The sequence below is a fragment of the Neodiprion fabricii genome, chromosome 7 (genome assembly GCF_021155785.1).
Source record: "Neodiprion fabricii isolate iyNeoFabr1 chromosome 7, iyNeoFabr1.1, whole genome shotgun sequence".
Lineage (NCBI taxonomy): Eukaryota > Metazoa > Arthropoda > Insecta > Hymenoptera > Diprionidae > Neodiprion > Neodiprion fabricii.
Genome location: NC_060245.1, coordinates 19,921,210 through 19,945,046, shown reverse-complemented (window position 1 = coordinate 19,945,046; position 23,837 = coordinate 19,921,210). Strand labels below are relative to the sequence as shown.

The following is a 23,837-nucleotide window of genomic DNA, read 5'->3' as shown; positions in this document are numbered from 1 at the left end:
TTGAAATTCTTTTCGAAAAGGCAAGTCGAAACCTGCCCGGTAGAAAAAGAAGGAAACTAAGGAAATGGTGAAATTCATTGTTTTCGCTTGTTTAGTATAAAAAAAAAAAAAAGAAAAAAAAAGAAAAAAGAAAACAGAAAAATGTTTTTAAGTGAGCGTAACAGTGTCGAAGGAGTTTGACAAAAAAAAAAAAAAAATATGAAAATGTAGTTAGGTAAAATGTGAAAGAAAAAAAAAAAACTTTGACAAGTCTGACGATTCTATATTTCGGCTTATCTACTAATTTAGAGTCCGGATTAATTATGTGAATACACATTTTTTATTTCAATCATATTCATTCCTTATTCGGTTTCTCTGCGTAAAGTATAACCTGTAACGTTTGGAACCAGAAAATGTTGTTTCTATTTTCCATCCATTACTTTCTCAAGTCTGTATTTATTATATGTGGATATTTTTTAATTTTGAAAACATAATTTCAACCGAGTCCGCGATCTAAATTTTTTAATAATTTCTTCCGTACTTTGTGCAGGCTTCTATATCATCCTTGTGAAAATTTTCACCCCTCCGGCTCTAAACGATATTTTCGAACTTTGATCGTAACCGTGTTCCGAAATAGTGATTTATCACGAACCACGCCTGCGGCAAAAGGAAGAATTCCAATTCAACTTCTTTTCAAGCGCGAGTGTTGCGGCGGCGTGTCGCTTGTTGTATCACGGAAGGTTCGTCGTATATATAAGGTATAGATTTTTCGACCACCTCTCCGCCTCTCCTCTACACAGGTATAACGTCACATCTACGTATACATGGGTATATGTGCGTATACGGGGCATTCCATGCCAAATCGACCACGGTCTGACCCTCGACCTCTTGGATATGGTCCACCAATTTTTTTACTCTCGTTCCAAGTATCAAAAGCGCTGCAATTTTTTATTCGCATAATTTTTCTTTAAAGAAATTCCTTTCAAATTCAATCACACATTTTCCACAACTCAATATTTTTACCTGAATTTTGTTAATCGAGTCGGTTTTTCGGGTCGCGGTTCGCGAATCTGAGGTCACAATTAACAATAAACCGTGATAATGCTTAGGGGCATGAAAATTTTTGTGTCCGAAAGGGTTAGTCGTAAAATAAAATTGGTAGTCAGAGGTCGAAATTATATCGTGTTAAAGTTGGTAAGGTTATCGTAACGATTCCACGCTTCGTAAAAACCGTTATTTCGAGATTTTGGAAAAGTAAAATTTTAAATTCATTAAACCGTAATGGAAAAAAAAAGAAAACGATATTTTTCGCTCTCAGTTCCTTTAAAATCATTGTCGAAATCTGGGGTTACACGAGGATAATAAAGATCGTTCGAAGTTGTAAGTGATACGGTTAGTAAATGAAAATTTAAAAGAAAAAGAAGAAGAAGAAGAAAAAAATTACGGTCAAATAGATGGAAAAATATAAATTACTAAACTACGTTTCAGGGTTTACAACAATAGCATAAAAAATCGTGGACCAACAATCCGAGAGATCGAGGGTCGGATCCTGGTCGAGATTTCGTGCGGAATGCCCCGTATATGTACATACATACACGTCTTTAACTACTATTCGCGTCCGAGTTTCAGGCTCTCGATGAGCATCAGAGCGCAGAATCGCGTGTGTGGGCGTCGTGTGGATCAGAATGGCGGTACGAAGAAGGGGGGAGAAAAACGAGGTTAGGTGCGCTGCCTGAACCCTCAGTACGACACTGCGTGCCTCCTACGCGAGATCGGGGGTTGCGTCTCTCTCTCTCTCTCTCTCTCTCTCACTCTCACTCTCTTTCTCTCTCTCTCACCCTCTCTCTCTCTCTCTCTCTCTCTGTCCGCTATTTCGCCTTATTTGCGATTTCTGCGCCGCGACGTTTCGCTCTTCCCGCGATATTTCCACCGCAAACGTTTCCGTCATCGCCCCCCGCCCCCGCCCGAACATTTTTCTTTCACCAACCCCCCGCCGTTCGGTTTTCAATTTTATTTTTACTTTCTTCTTTTTTTTTTTATATATATTCATATATTTTTTCATCGTCTACATGCGTACCGTCATTTTTTACTTTCGACGAAAGATAATTTCGATGTTTTCTCATCCCATTTATTTTCACTAAACGATGAACACGGTTTTCGTTGTTGATATAACTTGTACAATGACGAACGAATCGAGCGTTGATTTGGCACGTTTGATCTGTTTGCAAAAAGTTGCATACACTTTTAACGCCGAGAGGCTCTGTAAGACACGACTGACTTGGCATAGATTGATTGATTTACTGATTGATTGATTGATTCGTTTTTTCCCCCGTTCTTTTATTTTATTTATTTATTTTTTTTTCTTCAACACTTTCTTGTTATAATTTTGGAAGAACTCAGGGTTTTTGGTTTCTTTTTTTTTTCTTTTTTTTTTTACGGTACTGCGTCTGTCGCCTTCCTTCTCATTTTATTCTTGTTACTCGTCGACGAATTATTACCGATATGGGATCATTTATTAAATGTCCTGGTGGAACGTGAATCCGCGCAAGGAAAAAGGTACCTCCACGACAACTACGCGGGATTGTGAAACTGTGCATATCCATTTCGGCAATTCACTCGTACGTCCGGCCTAATTTCGAGGGAACCTTTATAAAATCGATCGGCCCTTTATTACTCGTCCTGTACGAGTAAAGTGATGATGATATCGTTATTGGTCGAAAATTCGTCTCGGCGTATCGACGTGATGAAAAAATTTGTAAATCGTAAAAAAAAAAAAAAAAAAATAAATAAAACGAACCGGTAACAACAAAACGAGTCTTCCATTTTGGTGAAATATTGAAAATTTCCGCGAACGTGAAATCGATTCGGATCCGCGGCGTGTGAATTTGCCAAGTGTGCGAGGTCGCGGATTTGTTGTGGGTTTTCTCTGCATGCCAGAACGTGCGGCTTCGAAGGATATAAAGGATGAGATGACGATCACGTCCGCGAGAGTTGTGCTAACGTCTTTGCCTTTCGCTTCTTTATTTTCGAACGAATCGATACCTCGGAATCAATAGTCCCGTACAGCCTCCGCTTCTATCAGGGCTTTCTATACCTTATGTGACCACATAGACGGACGGACAGATAGATAGACAAATAGACAGATAGATAGATAGATATGAAAAAGATTGATAGATAGATAGATGTAAGATAGATAGATAGATAGATAGATGTAAAACAGATAGAAATAAGACAGATAGATAGATAGGTAGATAGAATGCGACGAAATCTGCAACTTCGATAGATAGATAGATAGATAGATAGATAGATAGATAGATAGATAGATAGATAGATAGATAGACATGAAACAGATTGATAGATAGATATATGTAAAACAGATAAATAGATATAAGACAGATAGATAGATAGATAGATAGATAGATAGATAGATAGATAGATAGATAGATAGATGGATAGACAGGCAAATAGATAGATGGATGGATTACACAGGCAGACAGATAGATAGAGGTCGATGTCGGTGTGCGGATCGGTACACGGATATTTTGTGGCATACATGACGTATAATGCGAAGGATAGAACCCTCGCGATGTAGGTAAGGGTTGATTAAAGTGGCGCATAAACGAGGAGCGGCTCGGTGTTGAAGGGATGAATATCTAACGTCGTTAGAATTTGAAATCTGAAAAATCGTGGCTGCCACACTGTGTGTTCCTGAAAACATTGAGAACCTGGAATAGTCGGAGTTATTTTTAATTAACATTTTGGCAATTTTCTTTCTTTTTCTTTATCTTAAAGGAAATTGAATTATCACACTTAAACTGTCGTATGTCGTTTCAAGTGCTACAGCATGAACGCGAAATAATTTGTATGTTTGTTCATCTTCGGTCATTCAATCTTTTGCTTGGTTATATTAATAATAACAGGTATAAGAGTTAGCTGAAAAATTATTATTGGACAACACTTGGGATTCAATGTGCAAAACTTGGAAAAATCGTCAAGTTTTACGAGTGCGAAATTACCGAATACAGTTGACAACCTTACAGTTTAAAACGAGAATCGTGAGACGTGATTTAAAGATGCATCGAGACTGTGTATCGCTTTGAGAAAAATAACGTCGAGACTAAACAAATGATGAAAGAAATGTTCAAAAGCTATGGGTTGAGTTAATCAAGTTTCAATTTAATTCAAACAAAATATCGTTGAAATTAGAGGGGGAAAAAAAAAACAATAATTGAAATTGAAATCCATGACGGATTTTCAGGTGATTTATACGAAATTAAGATCAGTAAAACTGAATATACAATGAGTTTTTGAAAAAAGAAAATGGGAACGATAAATTTGACCTGTGAAAAATTATCTCTGCAATTGAGAAGTCAATCCTGGACTTTGTCATTTCTACTATTAATATGCTCATTTTTATTTTTTTAATGTTTTCATTACATCCGTGACGTCTATGGTTCAAATATTGATTTTTATTTTCGTTCGCAGCGCGTGTTTCTCAATATTGTTAAAATATATTCCTCTATAATCTTATCACCGTACGTCTCGTTGCGTTTTTTTTTTACAAGAATTTAACGACGTAACTTCATTTCCGGTCCGGAACAGACCGAACGATGAAGTACATATTCACCTTATCGTATCTCTTATTGCACAATTGCGCAACTGTTGAAATATAAAACAAATAAAATAAATGAATAAAGAAATTACGACGCTCTATATTAAATCGGTATTTAAAAGCGGGAGAACTTTTAAGTGGGAAAAAGAAAAAACTTCCGCACGACGTAATCGGGTTCTGATCGTAAAAAACTTGTCTTAACTTACTGGTATAATTCAAATTCAGTGGGGCCGGATCTACGAGTGAAAAAAAAGTAGGAGAAGAAGCGGAATAAAAAAAAAATAAAACAAAACTTTGAAAAATATTATTATTTCTTATAAAAAAAAATTCACTTTCCTCGTTCGACGCGTAATTTAAAAAGAAGCGAGGAATGAGACAACGTGGCTCGAAACGCCTCCGTTCCCAGCGTCAGGCCCAAAATCAGAGTGAAACACGGACAAAGACGGAAACGGTGGATGAAACGCTGCCGACGTCTTCTCCCCCCTCCGAAAGGGTCGTTAGCGCAGGTGCCGATTTTACCAAAACGTTGAAAAACCTCAACGAAATCGGCGAAAATATCACCGCGAGCAAGAGCCTCAACGTCATCGAACGTCGGAGCCGATCGGAAAGGTATTGAAGCTGATGATTGTGAAACTACGGATGAGAGCTCGAGACAGAAATATGATGAAAATTTCTACTTAATTTTTTTTTTTCTTTACCCACCAACTCGTTGCGTAATTTAAACCGTGCCACAAAATAAGAGGATTGGAGGGGGGACAAAAATGTTTTTCCTTGGCTAGCGTTGAAACAACGTGTAATATTATGTCACACTGCAGGATGTCGAGGCGTTGTAAGGAATTGATAAAGGTGATGCTTTGCGTCAGACTGGAGGGGGGGGATGGAAAATGTAGGGGCTGCTATCTAAATGTCGCCCTATGTAATAATTTTTTTTTTTTTTCTTTTCACCTCTTACTTTTACACCTTTTTCCACCCTCCAAACAAACCTAGGCGCAGTTTATAGCCACAGATGTTAATCGAATGCGCATTTATATCGTGTGCATGCAGGCTGATGTTTATTTTGAAGGAAATGTTCAGTTGATCCCGGATTCTTCTTGATTTTTTTTTTTGTTTTGCTTTTCATTTTTCATTTACCACTATCATAAATTAACTAAGTTTGTAAGATACAATATTTTTCAATAAATTGTAGACTTTAATTTTCTTTACTCGTGTTTTATTTTTGTCATTTCTGTTTTTGTTTTAAACTCTTATTCGCTTACACTTAGGAACGTGGATAATAATCACTGAATTAAATGTATTCGATCCTCTCAAAGCGGTATCTAAAGACTTGAAATAACTTGAAACATGTTTTAACCGACGGAATGTATTTGTATAATAACTATAAACGATCGTTGACAGAAATCGTTGAAAAACAATTTAATTTTATCCGCGCTTTCATCGACGAAAAGAAGTTTAACAATTGATTACATTAATAATAATTAACTGAATTGTTGTTCTTGAATAAGTTCCGTAAAAAATTCCTGGAATATTGTAAGACGATTTTTCAAATTTTCTCCCCAACAAACACGTTTAAGTAACGATTATTCTGCGGATCACAGCGTTGCGAATTAAGGATCTTAAAATCGAGACACGAACTATAAAGATTTTCAGTTCAAAAGTACTAGAAATAAACAAACAAAAAAAAGAAAAGACTGGTAAATCTTGAGTCCATTTCTTCTCTTTGTTTATTTCGTAGAACCGGCGTAGAGTAGTTCGTCTTGCGAAACAAGATCTGCTAACATTTGACCGTAGGGCTGGTTTCAGTGACTGCGAGGCGACGGGAACGTTTCCTGGTAATTCGGCGGGCAGCTCATCCACCAGCAGCTTGTCGACGAGGAGTCTAGACAGCCTGAGCACCAGCTTGGAACATGTCCACCCCGCCGCAACTTCGGCCAACACGACCGCCTCCTGGGATAGCGACGTCGACGTTGAGGCAGATCCTCCGGACTGGAGCCAAGGCGTCGCTGAAGATGTTCTTGCACGTCTTACCAACTCCGAGAAGAAGAGACAAGAAGTCATAAACGGTTCGGCCATTTGCTATCGTTATCAGTTTTTCGTGACAGATAATTCTATCTGATTTTCGTAAACATGTTCGTCGTTTGAACCGTAATTTATACAATATTCTCTTCTTTTCAGAATTATTTCACACAGAGCGATCGCACGTCAGAGCGCTGAGGGTCCTTTCGCACGTATTCCACAAGCCTATGGTAGAGTCTCAGGTTTTACCGCAGGAGCAAATTCTTCTTCTGTTCTCGAACCTGGACGAGATGTTGGAAATTCATTCTGGCTTCAACCAGGCGATGAAGAGCAAAAAGAAAGAGAATCCTTGCGTCGGTGACGTGGGCGACCTCCTTCTCGGCATGTTCGACGGTCCGGCCGGCGAAGCGTTCGAGCGAGCGGCGTCGACGTATTGCGCAAAGCAGCAGGTCGCCTTGGACGCGCTTAGGGATCGTCGCAAGAAGGATCCGAAGCTTCACGCCTTCCTCAACGAAGTGGAGGCGAATCCATTGTGCCGGAGACTTCAGCTCAAGGATCACATTCTGACCGGAATGCTTAGGCTGACAAAGTATCCTCTCTTGTTCGAAAATTTGGCTAAATACACGCCGGCCAGCAACGAGAAGGAGAAGGCTGCGGTGCTTCGGAGTCTCGAGAGGAGCAAAGAGGTTTTAAATCAAGTCAATCAAGCGGTTAGAGTCGCGGAGGACTACCATCGCCTTGCCGAGATACAGAGGACCATGGATCGCTCGGCTTTCGATAAGTTCGATCACTCGACGGTTAACGAGTTCAGAAATCTCGACATTACCAAGAGAAAACTCATATACGAAGGCCCGCTGCAGTGGAGAATGGTTAATCGTGCGAAGCCCGTCGATCTACACGTCGTTCTGCTCGACGACACGATACTCCTGCTTCACAGACAGGACGAGAAGTATTTACTCAAGTTTATAAACACGAATCAGGTGAACTCGGTTCTAAGCCCGATCGTCAAAGTTTCTACCGTCCTTGTGAGGCACAATGCTGTCGACAAAAATTCCCTCTATTTGGTAAACACGTCTCAGAGCGGTGCCCAGATCTACGAACTAGTCGCCAATTCACCCGCCGAAAGAAAACTCTGGTTCAAGCACATTACCGAGGCTTGCGAGGCATTCAAAACTCGCGATCGCGAAGGCAGAAGACCGCCGCATCCCGTTCCACCTGTCGAAGAACCCACGCCTCTAGTCCAAGACACGTCGACCGCTGAGAATGAGGCTAACAGCAGTAAGGGAGACCAGGAAGAACCTCAACCCGACGAAGTTACGCCTGAGGAACCTGCGACCAGCGTCGAACATCGAGAAGAGGAAGAAAACTCGAGTGCAGCAGTTGAAGCGCCGACCGAAACTGAAAAGCCCGATCAACCCGAGGAGCCGGAGCAGGAACGGCAAACCGAGACAACTGAGCAACCTCAGCAAGCTGATCGAGATTCTGTTAACACGAGCGTTGCGACTGGTGGTAAGGTTTTAATAGAGGGAAATACTGTTAATTTTGATTATTAGGAAATAAGCAGGGTCAAACTGAGTTTATTTGATCCAATTAATCTGTTGTAATTCAATTATCAAGCGTGCGGAGATCCCTTGCGATTAGTCACCTGCACTCAGTCATCCCTCATAGAACCGGATGAAGTACGAGTTGAGGTGCGGCCCATACATCTGGCTGAGCCAGTTCTCACGCCAATCGGTAAACATTAATGGATTATTTATTGCTTGAGTGTGGAAAGAGTCGCTTGTTTCTTGGCTGCTTTACTCTCACCGAACCGGTTTTTTTTTTCTCTAAATTCAGTAACGAACAGTGCAATTGTCTTTACAGAACGTCTACGGCGTAAAGATGCTCTTATCAAAGAAGCCTTGATGGAAAAGCAGGCCTTGGTGGCCGACATTTTAAACGTCCCCAGAGAAGACTTCGAACATCTCGCTGATATGGCCTCGGAACCATCCCCAATTCAAAAGGAGCCTACCGAATTAATACTTGCTGCTGTTAGCCAGGGTACATTTAACTATTACTTCTGAATAAACAACTCCGGTTCTAACAGATTGCATTTGACAAAGGAGGAAATAATTTTCTTTGGTTACGTCGTTGGCGGTGTTGACCATTTCATTCGTTTTTACAACTTGTCTATCTTTCTTATTTTATTTTATAGCGAATCAATTAATGGAAATGCTTAACTCCTCATTGAATGTGACCGAAACTGAGACGGTACTCGCATCTCGAGGAGCTTCCGTTTCGGCGGTTGGAAGTTGCGAAGCACCTGGTTGTCCAGCACCTCGACCACACTCGCTTTCCCATCACCCGTCGATACCAGTCGCAAGCTTACAACCCGTTTGCAGCTCACTGGCTTCTCAACTCTCGCAACTTCTGGTGGGTTTCAGTGAAAATATCTCGAGTTATGTATAATTTGATATTCCCAGTTCTATGGTTGCCGTTTTCTCGGTCCTCGTGTCAAATCCAATTCTGATTTTCGCAGGAAATTATCAAAGACAGAGAAGAAGAACGTGAGAGAATGAGACGCGAACTACGGAGGAGTAGGGAAAAGCTCCACGCTATAGACGCAGACGTCCAAAGACGTGGCGTATTGCAAAATTTAAACACATCCACTTATACCCAAACCGATCCCAGTAAGTCGTTCGAATTGGAACTGAGAAAATCTATAACACAAAACTCATCATTCTATAGTATTTGATTGTTTTTTTTTTCTTTCCCTCTTTTTCACCAGGTGAATCTTTGAACGGCGAAGGGTTTGTGGAACTTAATTTAGATGTAAGTATGGATCGATTTACCTCGAATCTAATTACCTATTGGAATTTTCATCAATGTTCACAAATTTTTTTTTGTCGCGTGGCAGGAATTTGTCGATGCCTTTAGTGACCCGGAACCGGATCTCGACTCAACACAGGCACTGGGAGAACACCGATTAACGGAAGTTGACGTTGAGGAAAACCCGCACGGGGTTGGAGATAGCGTGGGTTGAACGGACTGAATAAATCTTTAGAGTTAACGTTAATCTGGTGCACTTTGAGAGCGACTCAAATGAAAATCCGTCGAGGGCTCGGTACAGAAGAAAATCAAAATTATGTAAAAAAAAGAAAACCAAAATAAAAAAAAGAAAAAGAAATAATCAGACATGTTTGCTACGATCTTTTGGATCGAAAGCAACGATCTTATAAATATCAACTCACGCAAAATAATGGGTCTAAGTTTAGTAACGTCACTTACCAAAGATTTTATGCAAATAGATCGTCAAACAATCGGAAAAATGTAATAACAAACAAAAACATTGAAATCAAATGAGAAAATGAAACAATAGTCAGTAAAATTAAGAAAACTAAACAATTTACCGTGGCCATCGAGAATCTGTTGGTTTTTTTGCATCCATTATTTTTTCTCGTTCTCTCGACCTTGACGAGCGTTGAGATATTTAAATGCACACGAGCAGTCGTATAGCGTATCACACGTATTGGAATTTCACTCGGTCCTTTGTATGTACAATATATTTAAATATTTGCAGCACCGTGATTTTGCATGACCGAATTTATGTTAGTAGCTCCCTCGATCGAGCTGTAAAAGTGCTGTTACCAGTTGTATAGGAAGGAGTAATGAAAATGAATTATCTACTTACATAAAGTCTTTGTTTCGACTAAATACTAATAATTACATACATACCTAATAACGAATTACAAACCATTATTATAAATACAATATTATATACATGTATAAAATATTTAATAACATTATTAGTTATTATAATAATAATTATTATTATTATATTAAAATGCTTATCAAAATGAAATCATTGTTCTTCCTGCGGTTGATGATGATGATACACATAAGTAAAATCTTATACAATTAAATGATGAAAAAAATTCATATTCAAATTTATACCCAAAAAAGAAGAAGAGACAAGATATAATAATATATAAGTTATAAATTAGTAAAATTGATGCACACGTTTTGTTCTGTTTTTCCAAGGAGAAATTCCATACGTACAATAGACCTGAACGTTGCCTATATTTTATTAACGATATAACAATTCTAGTGATTCCTTTCTTGTTTTTCTAATGGCAATTACTTTTCGTATTAGATCAAGCTGATCCGAAGTTCAAGTTTGTTTCGGGTATCATTTATTTGACTGAGATAAGTAATACAAAACTTTGCAAGCTGTAAAAAAATATAAAAAATAAAATCGAGAATGGCGTGCAATCCTTTCGCATTTCTATTTTGGGGCCTTGTCCTCATTCTCGTGTCATTTTTCGTTGCCGGCTTCTGCTCTTTTTGGTACATCCTAATTTATTGCTGCTCTGCTTGGATATCAGCTTGTGGCGTGAGTACTTCAATTATTAATTTTACATTGATAACATTGACATTAATCATTGCCAAATACAATGCAGACTTATTTTTAAATGGTAATTTGGACGACGAAAAATTTGTTTGCAGGAGTTTGCCGACATTTTGTTGAAGGGTATACAATTTCCCTACTACTGCGCCTCGAAAATGTGTTGACTTGCTTCAAAGTAGATTTAGTTGTAAGAACAGTGTAGAATGTGACAAATATAACTATCATTTGCCCAATGAGACATCCGTAAATATCATTTTAAACGTAAGAATTGAATAAATTTTATCAAGGTAAGCTAGAAATAACGCGATGTAAGGAGCAGCTCATTTGCAGATATATTGAGTTGTGTAGCTTTTTTTTTATCACCAGATCGCGCCACCTCAATAATCGCGAATGCGTGCGGAATAGGAAAATATAACCTAAAACTAAACAGTTCTCATTCATAATTGAATATTGTAAATTAAGATTATTACGAACTTGTGATTAATGTAGTGCATAAAATTGACTAAAGAAAAAAATCCAGTATGGCCTTTAATACGCGTAAGTATATCAATTTTCTAATCAGTATTTCTCTGACAAAGTTTGTGAATTAGATCAGATATAATTCTAACCGCTTTCAACTACGATTCTGTTGTTCATTACCTGAACCATTCGTGCTTTAAACTATGCTATTTTACAGTCAAAGTGGAGAACTTCTTCCGCCGAGTATCTGCTGCTAGCATAAAGAAATATGCAACAGCCAGCGAAGCTGTACAGGTCCAAGAGGAACCCCCGGTTCATTTCAGAACTGCTGAGAGTAATCCGGTTAATCACACGACTCAGCATCAGGAACGGTTTTACACAATACCTAATGACGTTTACAAAAAATTATACAGTGGCGGTGGGCTGCCAAAAGAGTTTATGAAGCAAGTGAAAACCTTCAACGAATGCTGTTTTTTGACCAGATCGCCGACTATTGAAATTTTATCTTACCTACGAAACACAAACTACAATAAACCAGTCAATAGATATGTCTTGTGTATCCTTTTTCAAAGTATTATTTATAGAAATGATTTCTATTTTTTTTTTAATCATTGAACCAAAATGTTGTCTTTGAATGTTCATCGTTAATACTTCAGGTAGTTTCTTAACTCTTTGAGTAGACGGACCATCCGGATGTGGAAAGACACTTTCAATGGCACACATTTTACACTATGGATTGGCAACACAGAAAGTACTGATTCACATACCTTGGGGTATGTAACAGGGTATTAAGATCCATGCAGCTGGAAACTATTTTAAAAATCGCAATGCACGTTATTGATCTTTATTTCTAGCCCCAAATTGGTTCAGACATCCGAAAGAAGTGGCCAATTCGACTACCAGAGAAGGCTATGTCGACTTACCAATAGATGCTGCTGCTTGGCTAATACATTTCAAGAATCAGAATTCCCAACTTTTGGAACAGCTCAAGGTACGTATCGACGTGCAATTAGTTTTGATCGGGAACTTGATGCAACGAAACTTGTACCAAATTTTTAGCTCACTACCGACAAGGAGTACACGTGGAGTTTACGAGAATCAACACCTCGTGGAGTACCCTTGATGCAGCTGGTTGATCTGGGAATCAATCGGGTGAGGTATGCTTCGGAAATAATAATCGCCCTTACCTCAGAGCTGAAGGAAGCCAGTATTGCGGGAAAATGTCAAACGCTAGTGATGATCGATGGCTACAATATATTCTTTACGGACCGCACAAGAGTATTCACTGATGCTAAAGCAATGGTGCTACCTGACAAAGTATCACTCACTATTGCCGCATTGGAAATGACGAAATACGATTGGTGCAACGGAGCTGTTGTCGTGAGCGTGGATCAATTAGCTGTCGGGGTAAATTAGCGAACATTTTACCCGTTTTTTGATCATCTGAATACTAGATTCATGATAATTTATTTGGTCTTCATTTAGGGCAAAAAAGAATCTGATCTTCCAAGATTGCTACTTGGAAAAGCCGGCTTTGAGCATTTGGATCCCTTTATGCCAGTATCTGTGAACCCCTACACGGATTCAGAGTTTTATAATGTTATGGATTACTTCAAAGATAGACGGTGGGTCAGAAACTGCGATGAAGAGGGATTACAAGAGTTGAAACTTTTATCTGCCAAAAATGGTTTCAAACTTATGAATTTATGCGCAGCTTTGTAAGATGGATATGTAATAATTGAAATAAAAGTTGTTTAGCTTAGAATAATTTTCGTAAATTAAGGTATTAAATTCATAGGAAAAGTAGGTTTATTGTGAAATCAAGTAAATAGTCGATTCAATGCTTTTTGCTTTGTTTATATTTTAGGAATCAGAAAACAAAGTCAATACAATCACCATTGCAGGAATTATTATCATTTCTCACAGTAAAACATGAGCAAACAAAAGGGAATGCTTTTTTTCGGTATTTACGTACAATATAAACGGTAAAAGTAATAAAATTGCAGTAAAAACTATGCACATCATAGATATCAAACATATACCGTTATTGAATTAGCAGTTTAGTCGTCAACGATTAACCACTACTTTCGTCATGTTTTTTTTACTGCTTGCTATTGCCGGGACGAACTGGTTGCAGAATATCCAGAGCCTTGCTAATGTCACCATTTTTGGAAGCCAGCAGCTGAGTAAGCCATCCGCCTTCGTTTGTGAAACCCATCTGCATCATTGCAACCACAGCGCGTTGGATGTTTGGGTCGGGGTGATAAATTGGGATCGGAGCCTCTGCCTGTTGCGGCAATTTGGGATAGATTGGTTTCGTAGCTACTGTAGAAGCCAATATCGGAACTGGTGCAGAAGCTGTCGGAACAGTTGTTGACGGCTGAAAACAAACAATATAATAGAACACCGATCACTTTTCAATGCATGGAATCAAATTGCAATTTATTGTAAGAGAAATTTACCACTTTAGGTACGGCTCCAGTAGACAAACTGATGCTCGAAACTCCTTCAGTAACGTAAGAGACCGGGGTATCCTGTTGATTAAGCAGTGTCCACTCCTCGCTTTCCATGTTAGGTTTGTCGATAGGTGCGGAAACATCGGCAGTAGGCTGATGTACAGGGTTCTCAGAAGTCGATGCAGTATCAACTAGCTTCTTTCCTTCCCCAGGAAATTTGTGTGCCGAAGTACTAGGTGGGCTGTTCTCAGGTGGGGTTTTTGCGTTACCACCAGCAGGAGCCTTCCCAGCTGCATTGGGAGCCTCGGGATAAACTTCAACGTCGATACTCAATGGGTTCAAAAGATTGGCTAGATTCTCTCCGACATTCTTAAAAAGCTCTGCCTGTCGATTGATCCTTCGCTTGTCCTCAGTTTCAGTCTTAGATTCTTCACCCACCTTCTGCCCAGGTTGTTCTTTCATTGGGCAGCTTCCTTCTGACGGAAGTTGAGCCCATTCGTTCAAGTAGGCAGTTACAGTGTCCAGCCAAGAAGGTCTATCCGCCTCCGGTCTCCCAGCGTGCGAGTTATGGGTAAACTTTACCCTCTTATAGGGACACTTTGTCAAATCTGTATCTCTTGCAGTCCGCCCATTCTTTCTGGCTAACTTGTACATGAAGTGCGATAGTCGACGTCCAACGTGGGGGTTCCACTGCAACGGGACTGGACTGCGTATCATACAGTGCTCCGGATGAAGTCCCTTGGACTCGCAATCCGCGCACAGGTCATAGTTTGGGCATTGGATGCACTTGTAACGAAATCCATGGACATCCTTCTCACATCCGTCGCAAATTATGTCGATGTGAATGGCCTGTGGCTGCTCGGCGTCCGGCTGAGCATTCTCAGCTGGGTACTCGGAGTGCAGGACGACGTACAGTTTGCGAATGCTTTGCTCAGCAGTTTCGGATAAGGCAATTCTGAGCTCCTCGTCGCTGGATACAATGACGTTGTCACCGTCAGCGTCTGTGATTAGAAAGTTTGTGTCATTACTATAATTTTTCAAATTTACAATATACAGATTTTGGAATTGCGCAATAACGTTGACGATGATTACTCGCATTTTACGCGATTATCAGATTGATATTTCGTACCTTTCCAAGAGATGGTGAAACGCCGCGAGCGGAGCGCCGCGAAGACGGACTGCAGCTTCTCGTTCAGGTAGAGAAAATTCGTCACTACGTCCTTATCGATGCCGAATCTCCTAACTTCGGGCTTAGCGTCGATGGGGTCCTCCTCTTTGGACAAGAATACTTTGAAGCTGACCGTCTCAGACATCATTGTGGATGTTGAACTGATTGTGAACTCAGAATGTCAGAAGCTCTGGAATGCAGATTCGCGTGTTGTGTATTTTTCAACCTCGTAAACGCCTTGAATCGTTTACAAATCTCTTTGTTTTTTGAAGCGTGCACAGAAGCGTCGTCAGGCGATGAGAGTCTTCGAATGATGTGCGCAGTTGCCAAATGGCGATTTTTATACTCGACGCAATCCGCAAGCGGCCGTTCATCTCAACTGGCGCGCAGGTCGCGCGAATGGCGCCGTGCCACGACGTTCGAAATTCGAATTTAAAACACCGTGACACAGCTTTCGGGGATTACTTCGAGATGATGTAGCTTGAAGAAACTCGTCGCACAACTTCAACCAGAAATGTCATCATGTAAATTTCATCCGACGACTCGAAATTGTGGAAAATTCTACATTTGAAAAGTCGACATTTAAACATTCGAACCCCAAAATGGCGTCTTCGGCCTGCATGAGATGCAATTTTCGTGCGCAGCACGTCACTTTGTTGCCATTGTCATCATTATTCATCGTGACTCACTACCACGTGAGGTATACAACGACAAGTTATCAATATCTGGATACGTGGATTGGTGGATGAATAATGCGTACATTACGAATATTCAGATAGCCTAATTTGCAATCGGAATTACGCGATACGGATTCGAAAATCTAATCTTTCAATGTTTCCAACTTGACTCATACGGTGAAAAAATGTAGATATTCTGCACCGGTGGAAAAACATTAATTTTCGTTTGCATCCATTAATTTTAAGTACTGCGTTTAAGTTTATAATCAAATGAAATTTCGCTGAAATTTTTACCCATAGAACTGGCATTGGAATATACCAGAAGCATCTTGAAATTTCTTTTCTTGTGACTCACACCTGATAGAACATTAAATTTTTTCTTTCATGTTTTACGCCGTGCTTCCTATCTACATTTCGCTACAGGTTGCGTGAGGTTGCGTCAGTGTGAAGCCAACTGGGTATCCAGCGGCATCGCATTACATGGCAGAATTGATGCCGAAAGTTGACGAGTTCACTCGCTCAAGCTTCACTAACAATGAATCATTTATACTAGAACATTCCCAACTTCTATGCCCTCGTGAAAATTTATCCTCTAAACTTTGTTGAGAGACGATGATAAAAGAATCTAAAAAGTTAGGTGATTCAAGATTTTCCAGAGTAGGTCACAGCAAATTAGAAAACAGAAAAGTAGTGGAATTATATCCAATTTCATCTGGTTAAAGGATTTCTTATTCAAAGAAACTAAATAATAGTTTTTCAAAGCAAAGTTTCTCCCGGTGTTGGTATTAATACGGGTATGATTAAATAGCCTATACGATATTCGAAAGTATGGAAATCCGCATGTGGATACAATATACGAATTTTGTTTAGGATAGTTGTAACGTACCTGAAACAGCAGGCAAATAAAATAATCTTATGTCTACAGTTATTAGAACGCGTTTTACAATATAAATAGTCTTTGCAAAAGTTCAATAAAATATATGAAATATACACGCAGTTGGTGTATAATTTTGGTAAAGTTTACAACTTGTGCGTGGGAATAAATTATCGCCTCGACGACTACCTAGAATCTGGTCTCTGATAGTTTTCGTAAGATTCTCCAGAGACAAGATCAGCGGAGGATAATAGTATAATACGCGTTCTTGTTATAAACGGAAACTTTTGCAAGTGTGTAAGTAACTAAACGCACGGTGAAAGCTGAAGCAAATACAATTTTCCTACGCTATCATGGCTTTGACTACTTATACGCGTACATGTAGCCACAGAATGCGACTTACATACATTCAGTAGTTGCTGAAGTTATTACGCAAGAAATTATTCTAGGCTTGCGCAACGCGGTTATGACATTGTTCGCAAGTATTAATTGCATTCTATTTGATTTCTATTTGAAATTTCGTATTATAGGCCACGTTACCGCGGAAGAATACAGACATTAATTAGTATAGGCCGAAACATCGTTCGTAACATCGAACGATTATCACCCTAGCAATTTTATTTATTTCAAGACAACACATTGTTATTAAATACTCGCATATTCACACGCTGATTTAAAACTCGCACAGGTATGATACCACATATATAATGTATGAGAAAATACGTTATACCGACAGCGATCTATACAGCTAATAAGCAGAGTAGTAAAACGCGAAGATCTCAGCGGCGGATAAGAAGTGCTGCAGGATTATTTATTGACAGCTGGTGGTGGCACGATGCTATCCTGCACTATTACCGTCGGCACTGATATTAGGTATTAGTTATTGCTGCGGCGCCAGTCGATTCCAGACCTGCAAAAAGAAATGCGGACCGTTACTCCGACCGCCAAAATCCTCCTCATCTCCCTTTTGGCCGCCTCATCGATCGGCGATATCCCCAAAGTACCGAATTATTTCAGCCTGGTAACCCAGGTGCATACTTACTTCGGTACTTCCTGCGTATTTTTGGTCCGCAGTAGAAACGACAGTAAGTTTGATTATAATTGAATGAGAATTTAATCAAGAATCACATCATCGAGTTTGATTGATCCGCTTTTCCTTAGCTTTGAACAACGTGTATCGCGAAGGTGAGATTGTGCGAAAATTTTCTCACGAAGGAATCCTATCTTTGACGGTGGAGTTTTTGCGACTCAATGAAACGCTGCAATTTTACTCGAAACGCGTTATCCGAGCGCTGATTGTCGTGCACTTGAGGACGCGCGAACTCGTGGCTGAATTTTCAAAAATCACTGAGAATTTCGAAATGACCTCACCCTGCTGGCTCCTGATACTCAGTGACAAGATTTTCCTCGAACATTATCCCCCGGCCAGGCCCTGCGAAAACACATTCCACCTGACATTCAACACCGAGATGCTCGTCGCTCGACCTCCACATCCGGTCATTCAGGAATGGTACTGGCTGGTCGACAGGGTAAAAAAGGAGGATCTAGCGATCTGGGATTTGGACACAGGGTTCGTTCTGGGGAACAACATGAGCCTCTATCAGCGAAGAAGTAATCTAGAGAATTCAAGAATCTCTGTGACGGTAGTGGATGTAAGTAGCAAACAATGCCGGTACCAACATTCACAAATCGGCAAATCAAGGAATAATTTTCCAGAACCCTCCGATGATAACATTCGCCAAAGACTCGATTGGCGGACTGTTTGGCGGAATGCTGATGGAGCTGAGCAAAGTCGCCAATTTCACCGTCGAGTTTGTCGAACCCAAGGAAATGTCCTACGGGAGCTGGAACGAGGACGAAAAACGTTGGACGGGGATGATGGAACTTCTGACAAATCGGAAGGCCAGCATAGCGGCGGCCGATTTCACCATCACAAGACCGCGTTTGGAGTCCGTGGATTTTTCTCTGCCGTTGTTATCGACAAGAAACAAGTTGTACATCAGGAAACCCGACGGTGGAATTCAGTGGTCGGCTTACTGGCAGGTATTGTCCTTCTTTTCGATACAGTTCAATAATCGGCAGCTGTGATCATATTCGAAATTCTTATTTCTTCATCAGGCTTTCGCTCCTGGGATATGGATCCTGGTAGAAGTCCTGATTTTTGGTACAACGATGCTCCTCACTCTGATCGCTGCCGTTAATAAATTCAGGTCGATCACCATAGACGTGTTCACAAACTACCTCCTACTCGTCTTTGGAATATATTGTCAGCAGGGATTGCCCGGTGAGTATCGTCAATTACGAGGGCATGGAAAGCGCTCCTGATTACCCTACAGCGAATCCTTTTTTTTCAGAATTTCCGTCCGATTCACCATCGCGTATCGCCTATTTCTCCATATTTCTGTCAGCCTTGGTAGTTGCCGCGGGTTATTCGGCCGCCCTGATAAGCTATTTGACAGTGACCAGCATAGCCCTGCCCTTCTCAACCATGGAAGGATTTGTCAAGGATGGAACTTACGATTTAATAGTATTCCGAGACGGCGCCGAGTACGACATGTTCGCAGTGGGTATTATGATATAAAATTGTGTTATTTACGGAGAATTGGGAATAGCAGCTGAAACAACTTGTTTCTGCGAATTTACACAGACGACGACTGAACCGACGATGATGAAAATGTGGGGCATGATGAAGCACAGAGACCTGCTGCCAGAGACGTTGCTGGAAGGATTCCAGCAGGTGAGATTAAACAGTGCGAAAAATTTTACGCCTGAAAATCACGACGTGGGCCACCCGCCGTACATGCCTGACGTTTGGCTCGTCTATTTTCAGACGTTACCAGCGCGCGTAATTCAAATGTGTGTTTTTCCGTTCAAACTAGGTATGCGATGAAAAAGTTGCTTTCTACATGCCAGCAGTGCTTGCAGACACGGTCAGCATCTATTTGCCGTGTAAAGTCGTCGGCATAGACACCAAACGAAGCATGAGTCTAGCCATGGCGTTATCCAAGGGAAATCCCTACAATGGACTGATAAATTATCAGTGAGTATCGAATATCGAATTACCCTCGTTATTCCGGCATTAATTTTCACCGTCAATTTTCCAGCGTTCAGAGGTTTCGGGACCACGGTATTTTGGGTCGTTTAAAAGACCTTTACGGAAGGCCGCAGAATCCGTCAACCGTCTCGCCACATTCGGAGGTTACAGTGTGGGGCGTGATGCCGGTTCTCGCAGTTTTGGCGGGGGGTATGATTTTCTCGATTCTGGTTTTATACCTTGAGAAAATATGTTTCTCTAATCGGAAACGATGGGTAAAAGATAAAGAGAAGAGACTGGCGAACATCAGGAGCAAGGAGATCACGAAAATCCGACTGCGCAACAGACCTGGGAGACTTCCACCGCCGCCAAAATTTTACCCTTGAATATAGCGAACGGTTTTCTTAATCCCGGTGATTCTATGACGCTAAAAATAGTCAGCTTTTATCAACGTGGCGATGATAAAGCAATGTAAGAAGTGAATTAACTTTTAAACAGATTAATATCTGCCGCATCAAACGTGACAGACTTATAAAAGCTTTAATCCTGCCTGAACAATTTCGATAAGATTCGGCACGCTTCGTCGATATAATCTTAAAGCATAAACAACGTGCAGCTGGTATAACTTTCCGTTTATGTACCGATGGGTCAACGGACGTTGATGAATTTTCAAACGACACGTCTCAGATTTTTATCAGAAATTTACGTCGTCTAAGCCATTCGTTATGTCCGCCACCGATCATTCAACGATTTTATCTGCGGCTCGCTAAGGATTCCCTGATAATTCGCTGACCTATATTAGAGGTATGACACAAAATAACTAATTTCCAATTATTTTGCCGGAGTATTAAAAAGAACTTGGTGTATGGAAAAGAGCGACATAGATTCCCCATTTTGGATAGAATAAGGGAAAAATCGTGTCTACCTCGACGCCTGCACGATATCTATGCGATTTATAAACGTCCACGAACATTTGCGCTTGTCGCTTGAATTACAATCAATAATGCTTATCACTGACGGTTGAGGCAGCGTCTGTGACTCGAACCATGACCATACGTAACGCTGCGGTGCATTAATACCGGCTGATCTTTATCTAACTGATGTTTAAGTATACGCATAGATTTCTATATTATGCAAGGCTACGAAACGAGGATAAAATATGCACGTGCTGCTCCGTCCCGATGCTATCTTACCAATAATTAACGTAACATCAATCAACGACTGCTGTAAATAGTTTTTTACCTTCAATTCTAACGTTTCATTACTCCTGAAAATCCAACCCCAAGGCTTCCCAGTTGCGTTAATTCCGATTCGGAAATTAATAACAACTGATAAGTTTAATTTGGTATTCCTGCAGATAATGACGTACCATCTAACTACTTAAATTTATCAGCTCGTATAAAACTGACGTAATACATTCAATTAACATCGGCCAGCGTATGAAGTATACAGAGAGTCACTTTCGTGGGCGCATTATGGTTTTCAAAAGATCATCGACTCGGCCAAGGTACCTCGCTGATAATTATTTTATCCACGGCGTTCAGCTGTTGCTGGGTGTAAATGACGTAGCATTTTAATTGGTCTATCCTTTATGATTTACACATACATTATAGACGCGGGTACCTATATCGAAGAATCCGGTGGTTTATGTTCATGTGTTTCGGCGTTGCCCGGGGGCGATTGACACCCACGACTCGTCTTGACCCGGGGATCTCTTCGCCTACGATTATTCGAGCAAAGTAGGTACGTATAACGCATCCAGGTATAAAGCTGAGGCTATAAGTTTCGGCAGTGCGGACAATTTACTTCCATTTCTAATAATATCTGCCCATGGGCTCCATTCCTGGTTACGGTTTATTTATCCAATTCCTTCTGTCCCCCTCTTTTTCCTCACTTTTTCATCCTTCCCCTTTCCTTTTTCGTCGCCTCGATTAGTCGCCCGAACTCCAGACTCTGTTTACTCGACGTCTGCATGCCGTTCGTTCCACGTTCCCGATGCAGCTGACAATAAAGATTGCTTCACGTATGTATGTGTAGATAGAATAGCAAATGCCTCTCGACGACTCTTCTCGCACATTCTCGTACCGCATCTATGTATTGTAGATATACATATCATAAACCGAGATCAAGTGAGAAGCTTTTCCGCCTCGACGTCCTTTTGACCTTTTTTGCGTCCATCTTTCACTGCGCGATCCTGCCTCCACGCCTAAACTGGCATCTTCTCCGTATGCAGAAATCGTATGAGAAAACACTCACTTCGCCCTGCGTAAATGATAAAACTGCGAAATTTGATGTATGATGTCAATTCGAGACGCGTAAATTCACCGAAAGTCACTTGAAGCTACTTGAAATCACGCAAAGCCGCTGGAAGTCATTTGATGTCACATGAAGTTACTGCAAGACGCAAAAACTTACCTAAAGTCACTGTAAGGTATTTGAAGTCACACGAAATCATTTGAAGACTCGTAAAGTCATGGGAAACTACTTAAACTCGTGGCTTTATTGAAAGTCACGTGAAGCCACCGAAAGACATGATGCTACTCTCTTTTTAACGTCATTAGAAATCGGTTGTAATCACGAGAAGTCACTTCTATCCACGCAACAATCGCAACGCGAATTCCATTCGCTTATCATCATTGTTTCCCGCAAATTTACAACGATTCGCGGCTCATGGCGTTAAAATTCCACGATATAATTCTCGCAGGTTCCCACGTACGTATAAAACACGCGCATGCATAATGCAATCAAGTGCGCGCACTTACGACGTTATATCTATAATACTTGAACATGTTATAACGTACCACAAGCCAACGACATTAGTGCAGCATTGATGCTAGTTAGCGGCGCGGGTTTCGGTAACCTTTCGCTTCCTTTAGGCATTCCAGCCCGTCATCCCACGCTGGGTTACCATGGCATCGTTCATGCTGTTGGTACTAGAATCGTAACCGAGGTCCAGTGTTACAACAATGCCGTCGTCTCCTCTCGTCTCCTGGTGTCTAACAATAAGCGAATGATTCACGAATAACATAACAAGACAGCCCTCGACGTCTCTAATTCCTCTGCAGTGCCTTATAACATCGACGTCCAGTGTTTCAACAGATTCAAAACAGTGCAGAAAAGTGTCTTGGTTTTTTTATTTTGCCATCAAAAACGTGTGCTGCGTCATTGCTTATCGACATCACTATTTTAACTATCGTGCCCTATCGATTTGCCGACTCTTGCATTTTCTTTTTTTTTTTTGTCTTTGCATAGTTTGTTAAATTTTTGGAATTTATATCTAGCCAATCGATTGTTTGATTCGCTTATGGAATTGGATTGGATTTCATTGCATCGCAATTGCTGCTGCGCCGGTGCAAGCGGCTTAAAAATCTCGCAGGCCAAGCTTAAGGTAACATAACAGTACTCGTTCCTTAGCACCGGATATGGACGGGCACGCGTTGAGTTTCCGGCCTTGTTTGACCGGAAGTAACCTTTGTACGATTAGAAAAACGGGCACGTTTTAACGACGGGCTATCTCGCGTTACCGAGATCGCATACCTTGCGGGTCTTCGACTCTATTATATATCAGATTCGAACACCGATTTCTCGCTATGCAAGTCTCTCGTGAAAATTACGGAGAATTAAACGGAAGGTACGAGAGAATTGTATATACTGCAAAATAATTACCTTTATAAATCGGTGTAAAAATCACTGAATCGTGAGATGAACAATTGCACGATTCTCTGCGAGATAGGATTGCAAAATGAATCGAAAAAGATCATCCGACTTTAATACAGAGATGCTATAGAAAAATTACCGATTCATTGGACACAAAAAAAAAAAAAAAAAAAACAACAAATATTATATCACTGCACATTTTTATGAATATGTTTGCTCATACCCTACCGAATGATCTCCTAAAGAATAGATAATGATTTCAAAAATGCTTCGGATTTCTTGAAAGGTAAAAAAAAAAAAACGTCGGATATCTTTTCGTTTCTTGAGTTGAGTTTTTTTTTTTTTTCCGCTCAAGCACTTTTTGTATAAATTCATCCGTAACCTCGACTGCGGGAAGAATCTGGAGCACCGATGCTCCAAAGAACAATTGAACCGTTGTTGAGACGGTTATATACACGGAGTTAAATTAGCGGGAGTTATCGCACCTTTCACAATCCATGTTATCGGTGTATTTAATCTTG

At 40.5% G+C, this 23,837-nt stretch overlaps 4 protein-coding genes across 11 annotated transcripts in view; 3 read left to right on the top strand and 1 right to left on the bottom strand.

Annotated features, from left to right (window-relative positions):
* The window catches only part of LOC124186522 (rho guanine nucleotide exchange factor 11), a 42,252-nt gene extending 32,445 nt beyond the window's left edge, over positions 1 to 9,807 (top strand). For 7 of the 8 annotated variants that reach the window (XM_046578306.1, XM_046578304.1, XM_046578299.1 and 4 more), the window contains 8 exons: positions 6,380 to 6,651; positions 6,764 to 8,113; positions 8,222 to 8,338; positions 8,468 to 8,644; positions 8,799 to 9,016; positions 9,123 to 9,273; positions 9,372 to 9,415; positions 9,501 to 9,807. In XM_046578306.1, coding sequence (XP_046434262.1) covers positions 6,380 to 6,651; positions 6,764 to 8,113; positions 8,222 to 8,338; positions 8,468 to 8,644; positions 8,799 to 9,016; positions 9,123 to 9,273; positions 9,372 to 9,415; positions 9,501 to 9,626 — 2,455 coding nt within the window. In that variant the 3' untranslated portion in view covers positions 9,627 to 9,807. The remainder of the gene's footprint in view (positions 1 to 6,379; positions 6,652 to 6,763; positions 8,114 to 8,221; positions 8,339 to 8,467; positions 8,645 to 8,798; positions 9,017 to 9,122; positions 9,274 to 9,371; positions 9,416 to 9,500) is intronic. The other variant, XM_046578302.1, reaches the window with a different exon arrangement.
* A 1,374-nt stretch (positions 9,808 to 11,181) lies between these two features.
* LOC124186531 (28S ribosomal protein S29, mitochondrial) lies at positions 11,182 to 13,215 on the top strand. The gene is made up of 6 exons (XM_046578325.1): positions 11,182 to 11,528; positions 11,668 to 12,006; positions 12,131 to 12,223; positions 12,305 to 12,441; positions 12,510 to 12,857; positions 12,936 to 13,215. The coding sequence occupies exons 1-6, from the start codon at positions 11,513 to 11,515 to the stop codon at positions 13,170 to 13,172; spliced, it is 1,170 nt and encodes a 389-aa protein (XP_046434281.1). The 5' UTR covers positions 11,182 to 11,512; the 3' UTR covers positions 13,173 to 13,215.
* A 76-nt stretch (positions 13,216 to 13,291) lies between these two features.
* On the bottom strand, positions 13,292 to 15,402 carry LOC124186527 (sequestosome-1). Its single transcript, XM_046578317.1, has 3 exons — positions 15,036 to 15,402; positions 13,913 to 14,907; positions 13,292 to 13,830 (listed from the first exon to the last, which is right to left on the bottom strand). The coding sequence occupies exons 1-3, from the start codon at positions 15,220 to 15,222 to the stop codon at positions 13,552 to 13,554; spliced, it is 1,461 nt and encodes a 486-aa protein (XP_046434273.1). The 5' UTR covers positions 15,223 to 15,402; the 3' UTR covers positions 13,292 to 13,551.
* Positions 15,403 to 17,968: 2,566 nt separating this feature from the next.
* On the top strand, positions 17,969 to 20,045 carry LOC124187076 (glutamate receptor ionotropic, kainate 2-like). The gene is made up of 7 exons (XM_046579327.1): positions 17,969 to 18,277; positions 18,342 to 18,668; positions 18,744 to 18,909; positions 18,980 to 19,188; positions 19,273 to 19,362; positions 19,505 to 19,665; positions 19,730 to 20,045. The coding sequence occupies exons 1-7, from the start codon at positions 17,987 to 17,989 to the stop codon at positions 20,043 to 20,045; spliced, it is 1,560 nt and encodes a 519-aa protein (XP_046435283.1). The 5' UTR covers positions 17,969 to 17,986.
* Positions 20,046 to 23,837: the final 3,792 nt, after the last annotated feature.

Bases quoted from the DNA above. Each gene is read 5' to 3' on its own strand.
- LOC124186531 (XM_046578325.1), top strand. The intron at 12,007-12,130 runs GTATCCTTTTTC...CTCTTTGAGTAG, and splicing joins AGTCAATAGATATGTCTTGT to ACGGACCATCCGGATGTGGA. The intron at 12,442-12,509 runs GTACGTATCGAC...CCAAATTTTTAG, and splicing joins AACTTTTGGAACAGCTCAAG to CTCACTACCGACAAGGAGTA.
- LOC124186527 (XM_046578317.1), bottom strand. From the start codon at position 15,222: ATGATGTCTGAGACGGTCAGCTTCAAAGTATTCTTGTCCAAAGAGGAG. The intron at 14,908-15,035 runs GTACGAAATATC...TTCTAATCACAG, and splicing joins TTTCACCATCTCTTGGAAAG to ACGCTGACGGTGACAACGTC. The intron at 13,831-13,912 runs GTAAATTTCTCT...GTTTGTTTTCAG, and splicing joins CTGGAGCCGTACCTAAAGTG to CCGTCAACAACTGTTCCGAC.
- LOC124187076 (XM_046579327.1), top strand. From the start codon at position 17,987: ATGACCTCACCCTGCTGGCTCCTGATACTCAGTGACAAGATTTTCCTC. The intron at 18,910-18,979 runs GTGAGTATCGTC...CTTTTTTTTCAG, and splicing joins TTGTCAGCAGGGATTGCCCG to AATTTCCGTCCGATTCACCA. The intron at 19,189-19,272 runs GTGGGTATTATG...GAATTTACACAG, and splicing joins CCGAGTACGACATGTTCGCA to ACGACGACTGAACCGACGAT.